The sequence below is a fragment of the Leptonychotes weddellii genome, chromosome 12, assembly GCF_054177405.1.
Source record: "Leptonychotes weddellii isolate Sample4059 chromosome 12, ASM5417740v2, whole genome shotgun sequence".
Taxonomy (NCBI): Eukaryota; Metazoa; Chordata; class Mammalia; order Carnivora; family Phocidae; genus Leptonychotes; species Leptonychotes weddellii.
In genome coordinates this window covers 33888385-33913285 of record NC_138380.1, presented here as the reverse complement: position 1 = coordinate 33913285, position 24901 = coordinate 33888385, and the positions used below count along the sequence as shown (strand labels likewise).

The window sequence follows — 24901 nt, the reverse complement described above, 5'->3', positions numbered from 1 at the left end:
TCTCAGAAAGGACTGCTTTCTTTTAAAGCTGGAGGAGGGACCACAATTCAGGAGTTCCTGGGAGGAACGGTGAGGCAAAAGACTCAGATTTATAGTTCCTACATCCAGTTAAAGGGTTCTTTTCTGGTTACGATGTAGTGAGCACCTTGTATCGTATCTTTCCCCAACTAAAAACCCTAGGCATGATATATAAGGTAACTCTTGGAGGATTCTGAAGAGTAAATAAGAGAAGGTGGGCAGAGTAAGAAAATCAATACTCAAAGAATGATCATAAAATAGTGAGTTCGCAGTTTTTATTTTTTTGCCTTTCATATCTCCTGGCTTTGCCGTCCTGGTCTCCTGGAACCACAAAGGGAAACGGAAAGAAAAGCTCCCAGGAAATTTCCTCTGGTCAGAGGGTTGAGAAGAGGACCCTTCTGGGGGATGGAGTCCTTTTGACCTTCTAGCCTCCCCCCAAGTCCTGGGAACACGGCACAAAGCTGCGGTGCACACAGGGAAGGCTTCACAGTGGAAGCAGAGGCATCCCCGGCTTTTTTATGTTCAGTGCTTGGCCCCCAGGAAGACCAGCTATAGGGAATGCATCACGGTGTGGGGAGGATCAAGTCTTGGCTTTGACTAATTTGGCTCCGATTAAGTGAGAGTGCTAGGAAAAGGAGCCCTTGGGAGATAGGAAAAGTGAGGAAGATCATAGAGAGGAGGCACATAGAGAAAGGGATTTTTAAATGTTGTGTATGATGTCCTGGGCTCACTTGCAAGTTGCACGTACACTGAACAGACCAGAATCAACATAACAAAGCTTTTGAGAAATGAACTATGGTACGGACCCCTGGTTAGGTCCCAGGCTCTCCCTGGGTGACATATATGCGGGACAGACCAGAAGAGTACGGCGAAGGCTTTGAAAATTAAGTGGACATTGGAATCACAACCTTCAGAAGGTGGTTTAGGACTTGAGGTTTGAATCTAACCGGACTGTCTGCTGAAATTAAAACAAAACAAAACAAAACAAAACAAAACCCCTCAACATTCTCCAGAAGGTTTTAACAGAACCCAGAGTCTCATAATATTCAAAATGTTCATGAAACAACCCCAAATGACTTGACATTCAAAGAAACAGGATAACTGAAAAGTTTCAAAGGGAAAAGGCAATTAACAGATGCCCATCCCAAGATTCAGTTGTTGGATTTACAGATAAATACTATGAAGCAGCTATTATAACCATGCTCCTTAAAGTAAAAGGGAACACTCTTGAACAGAAAGATACAATTTCCCTACAAAGAAATGGAAGCTAAAAAAAAGAAAAGAAAAGAAAAGAAAAAAAAGCAAAAATGGGAAAGGAAATTTTAGAAACAGGTGATACAGTAACAAAAATTAAAATTTCACTGGAAGGGCTCAGTAGCTGAATGGAAATGGCACAGAAGAATCTGGACTTGCAAATGGACCAGTAGAAATTACCTAATTTGAACAAGAAAGAAGAAAAATTGGGACAAAAAATGAACAGAGCCCCAAGAACTTACAGAACAATACCAAAAGGCCTAACATTCATGTCCCTTCTAGTTCCAAAAGAGAAGGACCAGTGCAGAAAATACATTTGAGGAAATAATGCCTGAAAATTCCCAAATCTGGTGAAGGAAATAAGTCTGTAAATTCAAGAAACACCATGGACCCAAACAGGATAATCTTAAAGAAAGCCATGCCCATATACATCATAATCAAACTGCTGGAAACCAAAGATAAAGTCTTGAAAGCAAGCAGAGAAACTTATACATTACACACAGGGACACAATTTAGATGACGGCTGATCTCTCATAGGAAACCATGGAGGCCAGAAGACAGCACAGCAACATTTTTCAAATACTGAAACAAAAGAACTATCGAACTAGAATTCAATATCCAGCAAACGTATCCTTCAGGGATGAAGGCAAAATGAAGACATTCTCCGATGAAGGAACACAATGAGAAATTCTTCACTGCTAGATCTACTTTTTTGTTGTTGTTTTGTTTTTAAAGATTTTATTTATTTATTTAAGAAAGAGAAAGAGAGACAAGGAGAGGGAGAGAGAATCCGCAGCAGACTCCACACTGAGCACAGAGCCCAGAGCCCTACTTGGGGCTTAATCCCACAACTGTGAGATCATGACCTGAGCAGAAACCAAGAGTCAGCCGCCCAACTGGCTGAGCCACGCTGGTGCCCCTCACCACTGGATCTACTTTTTTTTTTTTTTTAAAGATTTTTATTTATTTGACAGAGAAAGACACAGCGAGAGAGGGAACACAAGCAGGGGGAGTGGGAGAGGGAGAAGCAGGCTCCCCGCAGAGCAGGGAGCCCGATGCGGGGCTCGATCCCAGGACCCTGGGATCATGACCCGAGCCGAAGGCAGACGCTTAACGACTGAGCCACCCAGGCGCCCCACCACTGGATCTACTTTAAAAGAAATATGAAGACAAGTTCTTTAGGTTGAATAAAAACAGTAACAAAGAGGAACTGAGAACTTCCATGAAGGAAGAAAGAGCAACACAAACAGTAAATATATGAACAAATTTGACAGACTATTTAATCCTCTTAAATTCTTTAAAATAGGTATAACTGTTAAAGTAAAAATTACTTTATCCGGTGGGGTTTTCAATGTATGCACACGTAATACGTAGGACAACTACAACATAATGTTATTTAACTTGAAGTGGTAAAATACCAACTGTAAGTATGATGAGAAGTGAGATATGCATTTTGTACTCCCAAAAGCAACCTCTAAAAAACAATGCCAAGAGATATAGTAAAAAAGCCAGTAAATTAAAATGAAGTACCTAGAAACATAGATCCAATTAAAAATTTCAATTTCAAAGTACAAATGCTTGAGTCCTCAGCTCTAATTATCCAAAGCAAAGGAGTGACCAGTGTCCAGCCCACTCTCCTCAGCCTGAGCCAAAAGACAGAATTACCTGTGAAGTTTTGCGCTTTGAGATGCAGATCATAGAGTTTGTGGATGTAGCGTATATACATCTCTTCCTTGTTTAGTTCAGTCTTATAGAAGTTCTGTAAAGAAGCATACAAGTACGGATCATTCCTCAACAGTTAGACCTGCAAACAGCTGCTTTTTACTCTGTGAAGTTCCGTGTCTGGAACTGTAAGAATGGATGTATTTTTCCATATAAATGTCTTTTTAAAAATTAAGGAAGGAGGCCCAGTGATATACTTTTAATGCAACACTGTGTTAAACATTACTTAGCAATTATTGGATAAGCTCGTAATACTTGGGGAGTGTTACTGCCAGCGACTCACATTTCTTTGGTACTCTATTATTTTTTTGTTAGTGTTACTGCCTATTCAACTAAAAAAATACTAAAAATAACATAACAGATGAATCTGCTTACTAAACCTGAGCACCGATATTCAAAGGATAGCTTAATTTCAAATTGTAAACATATTTGCTCTGAAGAAAAAAAAAGTTTCTAAGATCTATAGGTAAGGATGAATAAAAATAATGTAAAAGCATTTTTTCTTCCCCTGAAGAATCACATAAAAGAGGGTAAATGAAAATGCTCTTTATTGGTAAGGTATTATTCTGAGTTTCTTACTTGTGTTGGAGTTTCAAAATCTCCAGTAAAGGGATTATTAACAAGAGATTTCAAACTATTATTAGAGGGGCATGCTTATCGAAGATATTTTATTTTTAAAAAAGTATCTGGATCTTACTAACCTTCTCTAAAATGTTTTAACATTAGTTATGAAAGATTCAACTTTGACATACCTGGACACATTATGTTGGCTCTTTAAAGCTGTAAGCTATAAACACCCACACGTACTCCTTCACCACATCCTACAAAGTACCTTAGCCCTCACTGAACTTAGTAAATATAGGAACAAAAACGTACATGACATTAAGTTCCAGCAAAAGCAGGATGTCGTGAGGTTCTAAATGGGGCACTTATTGTTAGCAGATCATTGTGCATTATGAAATCGCTGCACAAGCCCTCTGAACTGTTATCACTGTTGTTGACTGATCCTCGCTGGTATGGGGAAGAAGGGAAAATGAGCAGTGATAGGGGGATAAATCCAGTTGACCTGAAGGAGTGACAGGTTTTCCTTAAGGGGGAAAGACCAGGAATTCTAAAAATCTTTGAAACTGATTAGCTAGACAGGGCTCTGGTGATGAACCAAAGAGCCAATGTGGTTGCTTAAGTTGCACTTGGCTTCAAGCCTGCGGACCTTCTGTCAAATGTACTTTCTGTCCACTACCTAATAGTGTCTGTTCTCCAATATGAGAACTCTTATAACCTTGAGACACTGACATTTAGTTGAATGCCTCATAGATTTTTTTCTTCCAATTTATACCATTATCCTCTCCCTTTTCCTCTTGTCTCCTATAGATCTTGGCATTCCTTAAAAATCTAAGTAAATAATGTTATTCACATCTCTCTTACTATGAACAAAATCATTTTAATTAGCAAGATTTGTTGTACTATAAACACAAGTCTAACAACCCCACAGCAGGCTTTTTACTTTGCTTTAATAGCTTTCTGGTAAGAAGCAGCATTTTTGGGGGAACAAAATAAGCGATCACTCTGTAAGTGAATAATTCTCCTTAAAAAAAAAAAAAAGAAGAAGAAACATCTCTCCAGTCAGCAGATGAGAATTTTTCACATATGTCTGGCAAAACTTGTGACACAAAGAACAAAACAATAATTGCATTTCCTAGTATGAGTCATGTCAAACATTATGCATTTTGACCAATTTAACACTACAGTTTAACTTCAATCTTGTGAAGGAAGCCAGAGCTCTCCTGAAGACAACCTTGAATTAATCTTTCCAAAGAGTTAAGGAAAATCTCTAAGAGGAAGTGAGTAGCTGAAGACAACCATATTACTACTAGAAAACATCAAGAACTTTCCATATGGACTAGAAGCTAAAAAGATTAGCTTCAAAGTTACATATTTGGCACTTTGTAATAAGCATTCTTGTGCTAGTTTGAAATTAGAACAGCTTTCAAAATGTTAACATTTTCGGGGCACATGGGTGGCTCAGTCCGTTAAGCACCTGCCTTTGCTCTGGTCATGATCCTAGGGTCTTGGGATCGAGCCCCGTGTTGGGCTCTCTGCTCACTGGGGAGCCCGCTTCTCCCTCTCTACCTGCCTCTCCCCCAGGTCATGCTCTGTCTCACTCTCTCTCAAATAAATAAATAAATAAATAAATAAATAAATAAAATCTTTTAAAAAAATGTTAACATTTTCTATAAAGACTGTTCTTGGTCAATGCAAAGCCAAAAGGATAAATTCTTTGTGTCAAGTGAATCCTGCTGGGGCCACTGATTTTATTAGGTCTCTGGCTGATTCCTACTGGGGGACTACACATATTTCGGGCAGAGCATTCATTCTGTCATCCAAGGAAATGATCTCTTCTGTTACGCCACCTGAGGAAATGAACCCAGAGTCTGCATGTACCTGTTTACCTCCACACAGAAGGCACCGTGGCAGAAGATGGAGACAAGGGAAGAAGGTTCTTCTGGAAAAAGGTCAAGGTTGTCCTTTGAGGTTATTTATGCAACTCTGTGGCCAGCGTTGGGGAAAAGCTGGGGTTAAGCAGATGGACTAAGAAGACTGAAAGCTCACAGAGCACTTGGCTCTTCTGCCCAAACACTGATGCACAGGTAGGGACATAGAGGCAGCTCAGGCTGAGGATCTCGAACGTGGTAAAGGGTGGCAGTAGCAGACAAGATAGTGGGGAAGACTTAATAATGACGATGTTTGAGGTTAGAAATGAGGGCTCAGAGGGGAGGTGAGTGGGCTGACCTTGTGAGTCTGGCCTGGGGGCCTGAGGTCACTGCTGGGTCTGATGACAAAAATTATGTCAGAAAGCGCACCACAAGATGGGGCTGGATAGAGGACTCTCGAGTCTCACTATTTTTAGTGACCGAGTTTGGAGGTGGGGATGTGGGACAAGAGTTCAAAATGCGGAACAAAAAAATTTAAAAAAATAAAGAAAAAAAATGTGGAACAATCAGTGGGTGTGGTAAAGAAGGACACAGGCATCTACTCGGAGGTGAAGCAGAGTGCAGTGAGGACACAAATTAGGGAAACTGATAACAAGAGAGCAGAAGTCCTGAGCTTTGACAAGGGGCTGTGAGGGGAAGAGACAGAACAGACTGGAAAGACTGCAGCCAGTGAGCTAGGACAAGACAGATGAGGGTGGGGGCAAAAGACACTTCCACGGTGACAGCAAAGAGAGACCAGCAGGGCATGTGAGCGATTCCAACAATTAGAGTCAGGAGAAGAACGTCTGTACAAGTACTTAGAATAGCTGATGAAGTTTCATCTATTCTGCAATATGAGAAAAAGAAACCATGGCACTCACAAATTTAGACCTGGAAGCAGTCACATATTCCTGTATTTCATATCTGACTAAGGGAAACTTTCAAAGGCATCAATATACCCTATATATTTATATATATAGGGTATATATATATATATATATATGAATGTCTCTATGTATGGTCATTCTTTAGTTCTGTGGTGAGAATACCATCCTTTTTATCAGTTAGTGATGAGACATTTTCATACAATTTACTTTTCCAGGACAATTGTGGTTTAGCTTGTCTTCCTTATGTAATATTTAATTTTACTCCTAAAAAATGTCCTCTTTGGGTGATCAATTATATGGTCATTGCAGTTATAATGCAAAACTTCACAATAGTGGTATTAGACAATTTGCAAACAAGCTAGAGAGTGGAAATTAGTATGTTAAACAGAAACTGTCATTTGTTCACAGAAGAAGAGATGACTAATATTCATTAAAATGTAGAATGAATATAAGAAGGACAGAAAGAAACTGTCTATATAGAAGTAAAAAGACCTCTATCTGGGGACATGGTGCCTTCTTCTAGGAAAGCCACAGAAGACTCCCCGATGGTAAAGCTCCACAGGAGAGGAGGGGGCATTGCTCTCTGATCTCGCAGAGCCTCAGGGCATGCAGTGCGTGCATTCTGCAATGTTCGCAGCTGAGAATTTTCTGGGATTTAATTCGACCTGAAGCTTGCTATGCTTCTTTTGAAAACACTTCCAAGCTCTTCTAAGAAACAGCCAGATAAAAACACATTGTAAACTAAAAACAAACAGTACTTCTGTGAAAAATCAAATGTTAGGATAGAAGGAGGAAAAGGGGAATAGTTTACTAACCAGAAGGCTAACTGTGCAGCCAATCTTTTTGCCATCTACCTCTCCCATTTTCATGCAGTCCCTAAAAACAAAAAGCAAGAGTCAGAACTCAGAACTTCCTTATTAGGGACAAACACAGTTTCGTCTGGGGGAGGGGGGGTGGGGAGTACTGTCAGAGACCTGAGGCAAATCGCAAGTTGCTGTTGAGAAGGAGGCTCTGGGGACTAGGGGAGTGGCCCCAGGCTGTAGGATCTCAGGTGAGACACTCCTGAGCACCAGTTTCTGCTGCGCATTTCCCTTGCCTATGGGCTCTGCTCCCTCTCAGTAGCGTGGGGTGGGGGTGGGGGTGTGGGGGGGGGGTGTGGGCGGGAGAAGGTGGAGTGAAGATGTGTTCTTATACACCTTCTTCCAGAGAGGTGGGAAATAGCTGGAAGCCTGGCCATCAACAACAAGAATGAGGGTTTCATTCTTAAAAGAAAAACACCATGCATTTAAGTGGGATGAACTGCTTTAACAGTTGAGCTAATTTAAAAATCAAAAAATTAGGTCTATGAAAGGTAACAGTGTGCGCTTTGCACCCCACCCCCCCTTTCATAAGAAAGCAGCCTGACCGTACAATTCTCTGTAACACCGTCTTCACCCTAAAACGGAAGGATCTACTGGTTCTAATGGCTGAGTCTAAACACCAAAAAAGATCCCTTTACTCATGGGACTCTGAGAACCTTCTCAATTCACTCAGACTTTGAAAGAATGGTCCACCGAACAAAAGAGAGAAAAAGGGGCAAAAATCAACTAAAAACTCAGAGCCAGCGAGTTAGAAGTCCATTATCTTACTGCATAAGGTTCTGTGGGCTGATGATTAACTCCAGCGGGAAGTTGACTGGATCCTAACTCTGATTTCCCAGCTGGAGCGCAGCACTCCTGGGAAGCAGGGGACTCCGCTTACCTGTAATCTAACAACCTCTCCATCAGACGAGTTACAGTGGCAATTAATGAAACGCCACTTTCCCTCCATGTTTCCCGCTCAATTTTCTTTAGTAGACTGGAAAAGAAAGAACCCAGGGCATTTTCAACATTTATTTTTATCAGTCACCATGACAACCATCTTACTTTCATCAGTACCTTAAATGCCTTAGCAACCACTGCAACATCTCACAAGTAGCACGATTTGCACACAATGTCTTACCTAGGATAGGGACCAAATAGTGGAATTCTAATCCAGGAAGCATTGACAAAGCAAATTGATTTCAGATTATCCAAGTCATAAAACACGAACACATGCATATGATCATATTTTCAAAATATACAAGCACCCCACAGCTCAAAGGCATTCTCCCCTAGCTTCTCTCTTACACTAACAGAGGCTTGAACCTTACCACAGCAAATAACACCGCGAAAAGCGAAAACAGGAGTACCTCTAAGTTTACTTTGAAATAAGATCTTCCTGTTATTCACATAAAAATGTTTTCCTACCTCTCGGTAGAATGCATCTTCATCCAGGCAATTTTACTGCAATGCAACTGCTAGAGGAAAATCCTTGTACAGACGGTATGACGTTTTGCGTTTTTTCCTTTCCCTTCACATTTGCCCACTCAATACATATTGTACTATCTGTGCACTCACTCAACAGTTTCATTCATTTTGTCATTAATCACAGGGGATTGTCTATGTGGTTGTTAGAGCAGATTGATGACAAGTACCGAACCACATCTCTCCTCCTATATTTTCCCTAATCTTAAGCACCTTGGAGCAGAGGAACTATGTAAACACAAAATCACAACAATCAGAATAATTAGGATCTGTTTGACTTTCACTCCTGCCTCTTGGCAAATTAAGCATACACTTGGCAAAGCCTTTATGACTGAACTTTCCCCAAAAGATAAAAGTAAGAACACAGGCATGGCAATGTGAGGATCCTTCCCCACCCCTCTGCATTTAATGATCTTTTCTGTCTAAAATCTTGTTTCCCTTTCATCTTGGTTTTGGGAGTAACAGAGAAAACATTTCTCACAAGTACAATCTAAGCCAATCATATATTGTGCTTAAAGGAAAAATAAATATTAAAGGAAAAAGCTGTTCTGCCAAAGCTAGCTAGCTTGCTTCCTTCCTTCCTTCCTTCCTTTCTGTGGCTAGGTTCTCTCCTAATTTCCCTTCCCATTTCTTCTCGGTGTTGCCATTCCAGCACCCAGCCTTCTGTCTTGTCTCCTCATCTGTTGCCTATGCATCCCTGAGCATTTGTTTCCTGGTTTATTCTGAACTGCTTCCTAGATTAAGTGGGGGGAGGGAGGGAGAGAAGCTGTACACCATGGGATGGAGCCCACCCTGACTAATCTCCCAGGGAAGGGCCCCTAGTTTGTTTAAAATGTGTTTTCTTTTAAGAACCCTCTGAACAGCACCTGTTTTGAGCTTAAATGCCAAACTGGTATTGAACCAAGGACTCAAATGCAAATCTGCCTGCCAAAGCAATGCAGGATGATGTAGAAATTTCCCCAAGTGACAGCCCACACCTCATATACTTTACAGGCTGAAAAACAAAGAACTCAAGTTAAGTAATAATTCTAAAAATATATGGAGACTTCTTTTGTGGGCATGAATTTCATTAATTTGCACAGCCTCCTGATGCAGTAAGAAATCAGAGCTACATAAACCCTCTTGTAAGAAGAGGCACAATTCTGCAGAGTCCGCTTAACCTTGACTAATCCCAGACCCAAATGTTAGGACCAAGTCTAGAACCCAATTCATCCGCTTTCACAGCCAGGCTTGTTCTTTCAGTCGGGAAGCTTGTTCTCCCAGTTTAACTGAGAAGGGGAGCCTGTCAGAAAGAAGAGAAGAGTCTAGATAACTTCGGTGAGACTGGGTGTTTTTATTTGGTCTATAATCATGCCCACGTGCCCATGCTGAGTACACAGTGAACTCATCCAGTAACAGTAAAGGGTGATTTCTTATTGCTAGTTGATAGGCAATGGGCCTCCATAACACTGGAGAGCAGGATAAACCAGAATCCTATAGGATGACATAATGCTCAGCAGGCTCTTACTCTGTGAAAAAATATTAACAGGGGGAGGTAGGATCTGACCCTAAATCTGCTTCTGTCTACATCCTCATGCAATGTTGTTGAGGCCATCACTCCTACACGAAACACCTGTGTCTGCCCATGCTCTTCTTAATCCAAAGAGTCAGACACCTGAGATCTGTGTCGCATATCCACTCTAAAATTAAATGTGTGATCGTCAAATAAAGACCTTTGAAATGACTTGGAGTCTTATTTAATTATTTAAAGCAACACATGAGAAAGAAGTGCGGGGGATGGTGGCTCTTCTGGAAAGTGCCCTACTGTGTGCTCCCACCGCACAGTCACTGCAGGGTCCCCAGCCCTAGGAGAGTACCTGACCCAGGGAGGTGCTCAGTAAATAAAACCAAATGAGTGAACCGAGCAGAGCCAGGGGAAGCAGAATTTAGTTCTGACACTCTATGCTGGAGATTTCACACTGGTGTCTATGATCTACAATTGCAGCATTATCAAAAATAATAAATCCTGACTCGTACTTATTCAAAAAGATGGAGTATGGGTCCGTGAAGATAATGTTGGGGGTGGGGGTGGGGAAAGGTGAGCAAGCTCTTAGGAAGGAAACCATTGCAACTCCTACATGTTCAGGAAGCAGGAAGCTACTTTCAGCTTCTGGACAATTTGAAGAAGTTTTCGATATGAACGACAGAGAACAAATGAGAATCTGTACCATAACGGCATGTGTTCCTAATTCATAATGTGTGCAGTGACTCACTGTGCTTATACTAATTCACGGTGACTTCTATAGCCAAAGAAGCATTTCATTGTTTCCTGAAATATAGTTAGCTTTTCACTTTCTTTTCTGAGCTCAGGTAGTAATGGTATTTAATTATCACTTTAGGTTTTATTTAATCCCAGTATGCTGATGAGAAAAGCATGAAAGAAAAATATTTATAGTAACCTTTCTAATAATATGCTAAAAATCACAAAAGAAAAATAATCTCCATTGAACGAATCAGGCACCTTAAAACAGTCTTAACTACAGAGGCTTAATATATTAATTACTGGTTTGATTCTAATGTCAAGGTACATCTTCTGTTTCAAAGCCCCATTTATACACAAGCAATCCAAATTGCAAGCTATAGGCCTTTATTAAAGTAGATAAGAGGCACTATAAAATGATATATTTATTAATCTTGTGAATTTATTATAAATAATCACAAATCTCAAGAGATTCATTTCACTGAGTGCTTTCTCATTTTAGTTCTTTGTTCAAACCAAGGACTAATAACTGAAAGGAGAGGAGTTTTCAAAGGCAATTTATTACACTGGATGAGGTTTTAATCAGAGTTCTTGCTAAACTCTAGCTGTCATGAAACACAGACGCTTTGTATACTAGACTGAACGAGGGCTTGGTGAATAATTACTAAAAGTTCCAGTTTAATTACAGTATCAGAAGAAAATGGTTTTGTTCAGGAGTCAGTACAAAGAATTATTTTATCATCACCCACCATCATCCCAAGAAATCTGTATACCCCTTCTTGGCTTTTCCTTTGAATGTAATTTTCTTAAAAGGTTCAGGGATGATTTTGAATCAGGCAATTTGAAACCTGTCAGTCACTAATAATACTTTCTAAACCTGGATACTAATATATCTACTTTTCTAAATTAATGATCATAAAACCAAGTATACAACTTGGCATTTGGCTATCAGTTCTGAAGCATTCACAGTTTGACGTGACGCTTGGGCACACATACGAGGCAGAGCATACTCTGTAACAGAAAAATGTATCGCTGCATGATTCCTATACTTCTGAAAGAACTGCAAGCATTTTCCAGGCACAATGAGCTAGTCCTGCCTTCAAAAAGGAGCACTTTATCAATATACTAGGACTGAAAGTGGCTAAGATCCACAGAAAACTGTAGAGAAAACAAGTGTTGGAATTCAAACCCTAACGTTCTAGAACACTCTTGCATGAACTCTCTGACCATCTCACACCGTGATGAAAACTTGGGATAAGCCATTCACCCTGGACTGCGATCACATTCTATTAGGAAGGACAACCTCAAACTCCCCTTAAGTCTGTTGTTGTTCTAGCTTCCATCCAAATCCAAATCACAGAATTTACTAAAAACAACTTGCTTCTGTGATATTCTAATAAGAACATTTAGAAAGCAATTACTAACGCTGAGTGAGCAATCAGTATCGATGAATCAAATCAAGTGCTGAAAAACAGATGCCAGGTAGGTTAATTTCCCCATCAACAAATCAGCCAAGGATATCCTGCTTTGGAAAGCATTGCACACGAACACCATAATCACACCATTGTACCCCCCCCACCCCGCCCCCTTTTCCCACTCTTAACCCCTACTTAAAATCATTATCTTGCAGCCCCAGCTTTAATACTTAGGCTTGAAAAGAGTGAGATTTGTTACAGAACACAAGTGACCTGAGCTAATCAGAGATTAAAATAAGGAGACGGGTCTAATCATCAACATAATAAGATCCATTCACCAGAGTTAGGCAATTATCCTTTATTTCACACTCCACAAAGACAAAGCACTCCTGTGAGACCCAAGCTATCTTTGCAGCTCTCAGCCGCCCAGGACTGACACCAAATCCTCTGAATGGAATCGACTGGAGATACACGTATTACTCACATACTGTTGAAGAGCTCGCGGTATGTTTCATCACCTTTGCCTTCGGACATCAGGCTATCCAGCTTGTCAATTAGCTTGGCTTCCACCTGAAACATACCCAAATATTACTCCCTTTCCTCCCCTTCACAAGTGGGATCTCTAGGCAAACCGAAACGTATTTATATCTGCAAGGGAAACAAACCACAGTAAATTTTGTGAAAGCAACATTATCATAAGCTGTGGTTAATAGCAGACACTCCCCTGGAATTCTAGGGGGCTAACTGAGATGGAGCAACGTGACTTCAAACTCCCAGAGGGGTATCATTTGCTGCCACCAAAGACATCTATTTGTTGACTCAAACACAAATGCTTGCAGCCCAGCTTAAACATTTGAATTTTTTTAAGAGCTATAAAAACTGGCAAGTCTACTTATTTATTTATTTTTTTAAAAATCACTAGATGTGTAAGAACATTAGCAAAGTAACATACCCACTGACATTAATTTAAATCTTTGATGTGTTTTGAATCTATTTTCTTTCTCAAAACAGTTCGAGGTTGCACTAAATCTTTGCTCAAGTTGAGAACTTGCCTTATCCATGTACAGATGGTAGATCCATAGAAATAGTCTAAGTCAGCAATAAGCTACATGAGAGAGAAAGGACATATTTCCCAAAAAACTGCAGTCAAAACATTTGTATCTTCAAGAATGTAAACTCCTTGGGCCTTGACTATCAGGCAAGCAGAAATATCCCTTCATCTATCTGAGGCAGAAAGACAAAAAATCAAACACCCCTGCATGGTCAGAGAGAGGTAAGCTACTACAGATTGGGAGGGATATTTGACTTTGTCAAAGGACTAAGCTCAGTTATTCCTTTGAACCAAATTCTAATAAGGCTATGAAGACCAAAGGGAAGGAGAGCGGGCCCCCTCCACGCATGTACAATTTTAAAATAGCCTTCCATTCAGTTATTAGCTTTCTTGAAATGAGATATCAATACAGGTAAAATGCCATGCTTCTGCAGGAGGAGGGTTCTGTGTATGCACTCAGCTCGCTCATAGAGTTGATAATCATTCCTAAAATTTGAGAAAGCCCTTCATTTGGAGAAGCATGAAGTGGGGGGGGGGAGCAGATCCTTCACACAGATGACTGAGTACAGGTCAGTGAGGTGACTATGCGAACAGAAAGAAGGCGACTATCTCCAACTTGAGTGACCTGGCGTGGCAAAAGCAGCTGATTTCTTATGTAATCTGGTTTTGTAATAAAAACATCTATTCTTTCCAAAACTGGAGCAGAGCAATCAGAACCTATGTCAATGAGAAATAATAGGCTCATACAGGAATCTAGATGCAAGAATTTCCACTGCTCTCTGGTTTAAATTAATTATCAACACTTCAAGCAAAAAGCAATAAAACATACTGTGCATCAAATGCTCAAAACCTAGCCATTCGCCAGGAGCAATGTGCAGACCACAGAGAGGTCAATGATTTTAAGAATCATTAAGCTTCTGATTCCTCCGTGTTGTGTCTGACTGGGAACAGAACAAGTCCCTGCCAGCTCTTCAGCAGAGACCCCGGAAATCACAGAATTTTTCAGCAGAAAGGGATTTTAGAGCTCCCCCAGAGGCTCAGGGGAACATAGAACTGGAGAGGTGACCAAGGCCACGGGAATGGGCGAAGGCAGGCGAGGCTAGAATCTAAGTCCCTTGACAGCTGGCTCGGTGCTCATTTCCCAACTCGGAGTTGAATCTGGTAGCTCAGAGATGCTCAAGGAGAAATGAAATTCTCCCCAACTGCTCTGAGAAGCTCATCCGCCTACCTGTTTAAAATTGCCACTCCGCCTCTGCTCCCAGTCCATCATATCATGAAAAATAGGAATCATGACATTCCGGAGATCTGGCTGGGGTATCAAGGTCACTTCTAGGAAAGGGCCAATCAAGGCAGGAATAAAATGAAGCTTGTGCTCTCCTAAATTGAATAAAACATTTGAGTTTCAGTATATTTAATCTTAGTAGGATTTCAGAAAATTAATATTATTAAATTTGTTATAAATGATTGCCACAAGTATATTCAATTATAGTTGTCTCTCCAGGCAAGAAAGTATTTCCCTAAGCAGATACATAAACAATGAATTTCCATATGTTGATTAATATTTCTCCATCATTTTTTATGAAAAAACTGTGGATTTACTTTTTCACAGTTTAACAAAAAGCTCTAAGATACCATGAAAAATTACACCACAAATTAAAAATGACAAATTAAAATTATACCAAAAGTTAAATCATCGGGAATTGGTTATGTATACTCTTATACAGTCACACATCAAAATTTTTCTGCAGTCACTAAAACTGAGGCTTAGGAAGGATAATAGGCAAAGCTTTTCGATAGAATTGAAAAAGCAAGGTACAATACAGTATGGGCAGGTACCTCTTACGTTTAAAAAAAAAAAATCTATATATAATAGTCAAGAAGCTTATATCCCCTAACGTTAACCACGAAGGTTATCTCTGGGTGGTAAGAGTCGAGTCGATTTTTATATATGAAAAAAAGTGGTCCCTGCATTGTACAAATTTTCTTATGTTTTTAAACATAATAAACACACAGCCTAAATAAAAAACTAAATGGTAATCCAAAAAAAGGGAATGTGACAATTTTCTAAAAAGATTACACTTTAACAACAGTGAACTCGAAATGGTGTATTACCAAAGTACACAAAGTATGGTGCTGATGCTTCATTGAAAAGGAAGGTAGAGGGTAGGATGGGCACTGATGATTTCATCTAGTAGATGAGTGTCGCGTTCCATCCATTACACTAATGGTCTATGTTAAATATCAGAGTTTTACTTTGATAATAAGAATACTGCATGCAATGGAAAACACATTACTTTTCAAGTGCTAACCTTGAGCATTGTGGCTGAAAGCATACGACACTTAAAGCATCCATTTAAAACCCATAGAACAGGTTGGGAAGCTGGGCAGAAGAGAGCTGGCTTCATGATTAAGATAGTTTCCCCCTTATTATTCTTTTCTACCTCTAATCTTTTAGTAGTAAGGGTCAAATACACACAAAATCATATCGTTCAGAGTTACTGGCACATTTTGGAGTTACATACCTGCACATTAATTATCAATTTCTCTACTTTGTTTTCTGTACTAGGAGGCATTAGGGTGGCCAAAGAGCTCAGACGTATACAAATCCAGGGTACAAATATACAGTTTACGTTTATACTGACTTTAGAGGGGATTTAATTTTTTTATTTAATTTTTTATTTTATTTTATTTTTTAAGATTTCATTTATTTATTTGAGACAGAGAGAGAGAGAGCACGCACAAGGAGGGGCAGAGGGAGAAGCAGACTCTCCGCTGAGCCAAGAGCCCAAGACCCTGAGATCATGACCTGAGCCGAAGGCAGACGCTTAACTGACTGAGCCACCCAGGCGCCCCTTATTTTTTATTTTTTGACACAGCAAGTGGTGGGGGGCAGAGGGGCAGAGGGAGAGGGAGAGCATCTTAAGCAGACTCCATGCTGAGTGCCCAGATACAGGGCTTAATCTCATGACCCTGAGATCGTGACCTGAGTGGAAATCAAGAGTCAGATGCTTAACCGACTGAGCCACCCAGGCGCCCCTAGAGGGGCTTTTAAAAGAAAGAATAGGAAAGGAAAAATTTGGAAATTGGAAAAAAATGATGAGTGAGATTAGAGACAGACAAACCCAAGTGGATGTTTGTGAAGTCACTGTGTTTTGTGACTGAAAGTGCCTAGAGACAGTTCAGCCATGTTCAGGATGTGGCCCCCATCCCTTTTCCTCAGTGCTGTGGGACCTAAGCAGGACACAAGTCATAGGCCCTGGCCTCTCAGAAAGTCCCTTTCCTTCCCAACACTGAGGCCACATCCTCTTTTCCTTTCTCTTTGAGGGTTTTCATTAAAAGTAACTTGTTTGCTCACCATCTTACTTATCCATACCCATTATGTGTGAGGAATAAACTTGGCTTAGAATTCTTTTTGCTTTCCTACCTTTCTCTGTGACCCAGGTACAATCGTATCTCTCCCAAGGGACTCCTTAGTTTTCCTCATCTGACCAAGAACACCTCCTTCTTACTCATCAGAAGAAACTTCCTTATTAATCTAACTTGGTGTATTTTCCTCCAAAAGAATGAATCCTTTCAAGATGGACAAACTCACTGTGGCAGAATATAGAGAACTTCACCCCACAGTTCTCCCTGTATCTCCTCCATCTTCCCAACATACGCGTTTCAAGCAGGGAGCGAGCAGCCACCTTTTGCGACTGCTTTCCTCGGTTACGTCTGTCAGGGCAGAAAGGAGCAGCAACCTGAGCTGCATCCCTCTTACTGTCATTTGCAAAAGCCTAACCCACTCAGTGCTTACTCAAGACATCCTGACAAGAGAGGGGAAGAGAGAGAAATGGGAGATGGAGACTTCTGGCCCAGCCTGAGATGGGCAGGCCTTACATCCGGTCCCTGAGCCTGCCCCGAGGGGATGGCTGCCGGGGTTCCAGGTCCACTACAGACATTGTGCCCGGCAGAGCCACACGCTGAGGGGACCAGGAACGCAGGACCAAGGTCACCTTGACATACGACCAATAACCAGGACGGCCTCCCCACAGGTTTGAGACTATGTAAGACACCAAATCTGGGCATAGCTTTTGGGTGTGTGTGGGGGGAGGGGAGATAGAAGTGGCAAGAAAGACAAAATAAAATGGAATTTCCTGCCAGCCCAAATAGTCCCCCCTTGCCTGTTGAAATGAGACTCAGAGCTGCTACATTATGATCTTCATTTTTAATCTTTCCTGAGCCTGGCATCCTTTGGCCTCTCTAAAGAACATCATTAGCATGCACTTATTTATCACTGTTTCCCTGAGTATTTTTGAATTACTTTGTAAAAAAAAAATCTCTATTTATAGACATTTTACAACCTGATTTTCTTCCTTTTAAAAAGGTTTTTACTATGTATTGTTCGGTGATGGATAAGGACTACATTTATCCTGGTGAGCACTGAGTAATGTACAGAATTATTGAATTATTATGTTGTACACTTGAAGCTAATATAACATTGCATGTTAATTATATGTCAACAAAACATTTTTTTACTATGAAAAATCTTACAGGTACACAAAATTATAAAGAATACTAAAACAAATCCCCACATACCCATCATCTAGCTTCAAGAATTATCAACATTTTTGCCAATCTTGTTTCACCTATCACCCCAATGATTTTTCTCCCCTCTTGGGTACTTTAATGCAAGTCTGAGACATCATATCATCTTTAACAGGTGGGAATATATATATATATATATATAATCACAATGCCTTTATTACCTCTAACAAAGGCACACAATAATTCCTTAATCTAAAACTCAGCCTAACGTACACCCCAATGGTTATAGCAGAAATGTCCACAATAGCCAAACTATGGAAAGAGCCTAGATGTCCATCAACAGATGAATGGATAAAGAAGATGTGGTATATATATACAATGGAATATTATGCAGCCATTAAAAAACCCGAAATCTTGCTATTTGCAATGACATGGATGGAACTAGAGGGTATTATGCTAAGTGAAATAAGTCAATCAGAGAAAGACAAGTATATGATCTCACTGATATGAGGAATTTGAGAAACAAGACAGAGGATGATAGGGGAAGGGAGGGAAAAAGGAAACAAGACGAAACCAGAGGGGGAGATAAACCATGAGACACTCTTAATCTCAGGAAACAAACTGAGGGTTGCTGGAGTGGAGGGGGGTGGGAGGGATGAGGTGGCTGGGTGAGGGACATTGGGGAGGGTATGTGCTATGGTGAGCACTGTGAACTGTGTAAGACTGATAAATCACACACCTGTACCCCTGAAACAAATAATACATTATGTTAATTAAAAAATAAAATAAAATAATAAAACTCAGCCTATATTAAAATTTCCCTGATTGTCCTAAAACATGTCATTTACAAGTGGTTTCCTTCAATCATAATCCAAACAAAGTCCTTACACTACATTTTATGCCTTATTTGTTATTGACAGCAGACAGGCCACACCTATTTTTAAATCACTATACAGGAAAGCATGAAGATAGCCTTATTCACTGAAAACACAGTTTGGGAACACAGAACCTGCATAAACCTGAGCAGACTCTCACCAGAGAAAACTTAATTCCTCCCCGATTAGCAAAGCAAAATTTTGAGCTATGTATGACAACAGCAAAATAAACTTTACTTAAATGGTTTCTTTTCAAACTGAAGATTTAGTATACTTTCCCCATCTCTAATTGTCAGCCACATGGTCTTGTTTTGAAGTATTTAGGGCATCTGCTACTTGGGCTGCTGAAGTTTTATATTTATGGGCACAAAACAGCCTGTTAGGGAAGTATTGATTTTTCTATGGCAGTTACAAGACCCTATGCTTGCAAATGTGGAAAAAAAAAGCCCACTTTATATTTAGTAAGAATGTTAGTTCAACCAAAAATAGCAAGAAAAAACTTAATCTTGAAGCACAATGAATGCCAAAGGTGGGACACAGTAGTCAAGACTAGCCTCTTTCTTTGCAGCCTATTCCTCTAAGCATAGTACTAATGTATAAAATTTGGGGGGAAATTTATGCCTTCCCCCTTCTCTTGACAGGGCATTTTTAGTCCTTCCACTTGGAAATGAAAATACTGTAGAAAAACACATTTAAGAGAAGGTATTCACTTTTCACTACTTGGTCTCTACTCTTCAAAAGTACATTATTTTATCAAAACCACAAGGAAATGTCACCTCACACCTGTTAGGATGGCTATTATCAAAAAATAAAAAAATGAAAAAAAGAGGGGTGCCTGGGTGGCTCAGTCAGTTAAGCATCTGACTCTTGATTTCAGTTCAGGTCATGATCTCAGGTTGTGGGATCCCACATCAGGGTCCATGCTGGGTGTGGAGTCTGCTTAAGATTCTCTCTCTCTCCCTCTCCTTCTGTTCCATGCCCTGCCCACAAACCCACCCCCACCCCGAGCTCACACCCACATGCGCATGCTATCTCTCTCTCTCTTTTAAAAGAGAGAGAGAGAGAAAAGAACAAGTGTAGGCAAGGATGTGGAGACACTGGAACCCTTGTGTACTGTTAATGGGAATGTAAAATGGTGTAGTTACTGTGGAATACAGTATGGCAGTTCCTCAAAAAATTAAACCTATAATTACTATATGATCTATTGCTCAGAGGTAAATCTAGGGGATATAATGATCAGATTTGAAAATCATACAGCTCTGTGCTTAAAAGCAGACTCAATTACATGCACCCTTTATTCCTTGTTCTCCACAGAATGGAAAAACCAACCTGTTTCTAGCATATGCAAGAGTTTCCACACTTTTAGGTAAGTACTGATGACCAAAATCTGATTTAAAAATACTGTTCAGTAAAATTTGTGTTTGTGTTTGTGTATTAGACTAACTGGGTAGTTTCAAGTGGCAAAAAATGTATTCAGTACTCTGAGTATTATTTCCTCTGTATTCAGTACTCTATTATTTCCTCTTTGCAATTTGTTTTCTAAAAGTTAGTGTTTTTTATATCTACTAAAAACTATTGAAGTCTTGATTTCTGAAGTCATAAAGTTTACTAAAACATGATGATTCGTTTTTATCAAGATTTTTTTGTTCTACAGAAATCAGACAAAAAATATGAGATTTAAAAACTAAGCTCTGGGGGCGCCTGGGTGGCTCAGTCGTTAAGCGTCTGCCTTCGGCTCAGGTCACGGTCCCAGGGTCCTGGGATCAAGCCCCGCATTGGGCTCCCTGCTCGGCAGGCAGCCTGCTTCTCCCTCTCCCACTCCCCCTGCTTGTGTTCCCTCTCTTGCTCGCTCTCTCTCTGTCAAATAAATAAATAAATAAATAAAATCTTTAAAAAATAAAAAAAACTAAGCTCTGTACAAAAAAAAAAAACAACTAAGCTCTGTACAGGTATGGACCATTTTTTCTTATGTCTCCAAATAACATGCACAGAGCCAGTGCCTCATGAACTATGTTAAATTGAATTTTACTGGTCTGTTCCATTAAGAAATGCACATCTTTAATTATCTGAATAAATTCTTCTTTAGCATTCAAAATACTCTACGTGACATAGTTATAGGTAAACCAAATTATAACAAATATATTTTCATATTCCTAAGTAACAAGCTGACTTAAGGTCAATAAGGGGTGTTAAAACAGTACTCTGAACACTTAATTTTTCTTATAATTTTGTAAAAATATATGTTGGAAGAGAGGTTTCAACAGTTCTGAACACTTTCCCATTCTAGTTGTTGTACAATAGCAGTGACCTTTAGCATTCACCTTCTGTTTTGGAAGTCTCAGAAAAGTCATGACACAACTCTAGGGAAATAATGCAAAAACCAAGGAATGAAGTGAAAATTCACACTCACCCTGCGTTTGAACTATGTCATGCTGGGAATTGGTCGTTGAGTATAAGGAGCCTTTTCTAACAGACTGCCAGAACTGAGCTAGAGCTAGCCTCTAGGGCTGGGAAAACAGAGAAAGGGGAGAGTATCTAAAGCAGTGCTTTTCAATCTTTAGTCAAGAACCACCTGGAGAACCTGTGAAAACTCAGCTGTGTCCCACTCTCTCTTGGTGATTCCGTTTCAGTAGGTCTGGGGTGCAGCCAGATAATTTACATTTCTCACAAGCTCCCAGGTGCTACCCCTGGCCTATTTGAGAACCAGTGTTCTAAAGAGTACTGACATAACAACATCTTGTTAAAGTAATGCCAAACGTAATATGGACACTACAGGGCTTTGAAAAACAAAGAATGAACAAAACATAAAGACTGAAAGGAGTACTCTTCAAATAAGACAAACTAATGTTATTTTCGAGCTGAATCTAAAGACACGTCATGGACTTCTTCTGGCTGGCCTGACAGCTGGAGGTTGCTTTCAAGATGTTAACTCACTTTCGTTTTTTTCCTGAAATTACCAGCAAGCACTGAACACTGGGCTTAATTATATATAACAAGGCTCTTCCTCAAATTGCTATGAATATTGCTATGTATATATACAGATCCTGGTCAAAAATCACTCTGTAAATAAACTGAAGTAAAATGATAATGGTTCGATTTTCATTTACAGAAAACAAATCCTGCCATTTACAAGTTGTGCTTGGATGAAGCCCATGAGAAAAGATACTTTTAGGTCATTACATATTCAATTCAAATAGGCCCATCACTTTAATGAATCACAAGAAGTTTACAATGCAGTAATAGTAAATGAATACTATACACTTGCGTAGTTAGCATACAAAATTAAGTAAGTTGGAATCTCTAGAAAGAAACCCTATGCCAGCGAGATTGTAAAACAATTTATTTTCCAAATATTATTCTTTTCCATGCAACCAGGTCTAGGTCATCAATTTGCTGGAGTAGTATTCTCTATCTGCTGTGTCAGATTAACAAAATTGAATCTAATAGTTTCTTAGCAACTGCACACGTTTTAAAATCCTTTGTGTATACTCTTTACGATATAGGTCCATGGTGTTAAGTTTTTAAGAGTACTGGTGCACAGGTCAATGTTTCATGAAGGTAATTCTAAATCTGTTATGATTCATAGACTCAATTCAGAGTTCTAGAAATTTTGAGTTGTTACAATCCCAAATTCTGAAAGGTTAGCTCATTGCTAACAACATGTGTATTATTGGAGCAATGCTAGATTATAAAACTCATTATTCATTAATAATGAAATACACAAAGGTAAGGTGATTTTTCAGCCAGATACCAATTTAAAAATTAGTTATAACCATATTCAGTGCCAAAATATCAATTACTTTCTATGGATGACTTTACCGGTTTAAACATTTGGTTTCAGACACTGTCACTGGTAAGTTGCCTGCCTTCATTTATACACTTAAAAGTACAGTGATAAACTACAATGGGGGTGGCTTCTCTTTCCATTACTTACCTAGGTTTTGCCACATGCTGAAAATTTCACAACCCATTGTGACGCGCATGTCACCATACCTGAAATAAAACAAAAAGCAAACCTGATACAAAACCTTCAAAACAAAGAAGTATTTGTGTCTTTTTGGAATAGAAAAGTATTTATGTCTCTTCTGAATTAAAAGACACTGTTTGTAATTAAAGATGTTTAATGTAGATGTCTTGATGCTTCTAATGCAAATCCTTGTATAAATCCTTTAATAAAACAGATTTGTCCTCTATTTTATTTGCTTCTAAAATATATTGATTCCTGAAAGATGGAGTTCCGCCCCCCCAAATAAAAGTATAAGTAAGTTCAAAATTTCCAGAAAAGAGTGCTTCTTGTCCTCTTGCTCATTGCTTCTCCATTGTCATTTCCAGTTATGGACATCTGATTTATGAATCATTTGAACTAAACACCCTCTTAAAAGCACAACATTTGATCTGCCTCATATCCCCACCCAGTTATACACCGATACTTACTTTTCTAACACCTTTTTCTTTTTGGAAGGTGTGAACATCTCTAACTGCAGACACAACTGGTTTATAAAAATGACCGCAAGGTAAAAGTAGGAATCCCAGATCTAAAACAAGATTACAGTGTTACAAAAATATTTACAGATTAAGTGACATGATATCTTGGATTTGCTTCAAAAGTGATAAGTGGACGGGGGTACAGGTGAAATAAGATTGGCCCTGTGTGAATAATAGTCGAATCTGGATATGGGTACATGGGGGTTCATCACACTATTCTCTCTGCTTTTATATATGCTTGAAATTTCCTGTAACAAAGTAAAGCAAAGAAATATTATCTATTTCTATACTGTTTCAGTGCCTTATCACAGGTTTCTTAAGCTCCCTGGTATATGTTAAATGTTTTGTTTCTCTTATAATATGTCTGCGTATCTCCATGGAAGCTGAGGTATAAGTTGGGTTATTTTATTCCTGTGAGAATTCATTTTTGGAACTCCTTTTAATGGAGAATTAAAAAAAAAAAAAAAAGGCATACACTTCTCTGGATATGCTAATTGCTTTAAATTCAGACAGCATAAAAAAATTCCCTGCCCAGACATATCTTTTGAGTTTAAGGTTTCTTATATCAAAAACAGCACCAGAAAGAGATGAGAATAAAATTCCCAGAAATAAACTTAACCAAAAATATATGACATAATGGAAGGAAACTACTTCTTCACGGACACCAAGCAAAATTAGAAATAATAAGGAGAAACGTTGTAATTAATATCCTTTATATATAAAGAGCTCTTACAAACAAAAAATGTAAGACCAAGCAAAATAATGAACAAAAGTCAAGAGCAGATATTTCACAAAATATGAATTTTAGTCAGTAATTTCAGGTTGGTGTATATATAGGAAATCAAATATAGTTGGTATAACCCTTAACTCAATAATTCCACTTACAAATATTTATCCAAAAAATAATTAAGGATATGTGCCAAGTTTTATTTTGTAAGAAGGCACATAGAAAGAGTGATTTATAAGAATACAATAGCAGAAACAACTTAATATTAAAAAGTAGAGTTGATTATGAAATTTTCATATATTTATTATTATATGGTATGATATACAGACATAGTATGCAACCTTTAAATTCCATTGGTTTTTACTGATTTGTGCTTTTTTATGTTTTCTAGTTATCCAATAGGGACAATTTACTCAATGTTGAATATGAAAAATGTTATTTAAAAGGAATAGGAAACACAGATGCCAAAACCCAAAAACATCGTTAAGAAGGGAAGCCAAGATAAGCGTTGCCCATCTTTGTTTACCAATTATCATTTTCCGTTTAAAAAATAGTATATCAAGGGGTGCCTGGGTGGCTCAGTCATTAAGCGTCTGCCTTCAGCTCAGGTCATGATCCCAGGGTCCTGGGATCGAGCCCCACATCGGGCTCCCTGCTCAGCGGGAAGCCTGCTTTTCCCTCTCCCACTCCCTCTGCTTGTGTTCCCTCTCTCGCTGTCTCTCTCTGTCAAATAAATAAATAAAATCTTAAAAAAAATAGTATATCAAGAATTCTCAGGCATATCAAATTATATTATAGATGTAGAGAAAGTTCTGCCTTAAAGAATTTTACCAATCTTTCATTTTGTTTCTTTTCATTAATTCATTCTAAAAAAAATGTGATGACGGAGAAGTAAAGGAACTGAAG

At 39.1% G+C, this 24901-nt stretch overlaps 1 protein-coding gene across 6 annotated transcripts in view; it reads right to left on the bottom strand.

The window, feature by feature from the left end:
* Positions 1–24901, bottom strand: part of DOCK4 (dedicator of cytokinesis 4) — a 417063-nt gene that overhangs the window by 53115 nt on the left and 339047 nt on the right. For all 6 annotated transcript variants that reach the window (XM_081800230.1, XM_081800232.1, XM_081800233.1 and 3 more), the window contains 7 exons: positions 23218–23318; positions 22718–22776; positions 14610–14758; positions 12815–12900; positions 8093–8188; positions 7168–7228; positions 2938–3031 (listed from right to left, as the gene is read on the bottom strand). In XM_081800230.1, the coding sequence (XP_081656356.1) occupies positions 2938–3031; positions 7168–7228; positions 8093–8188; positions 12815–12900; positions 14610–14758; positions 22718–22776; positions 23218–23318 (646 nt within the window). The remainder of the gene's footprint in view (positions 1–2937; positions 3032–7167; positions 7229–8092; positions 8189–12814; positions 12901–14609; positions 14759–22717; positions 22777–23217; positions 23319–24901) is intronic.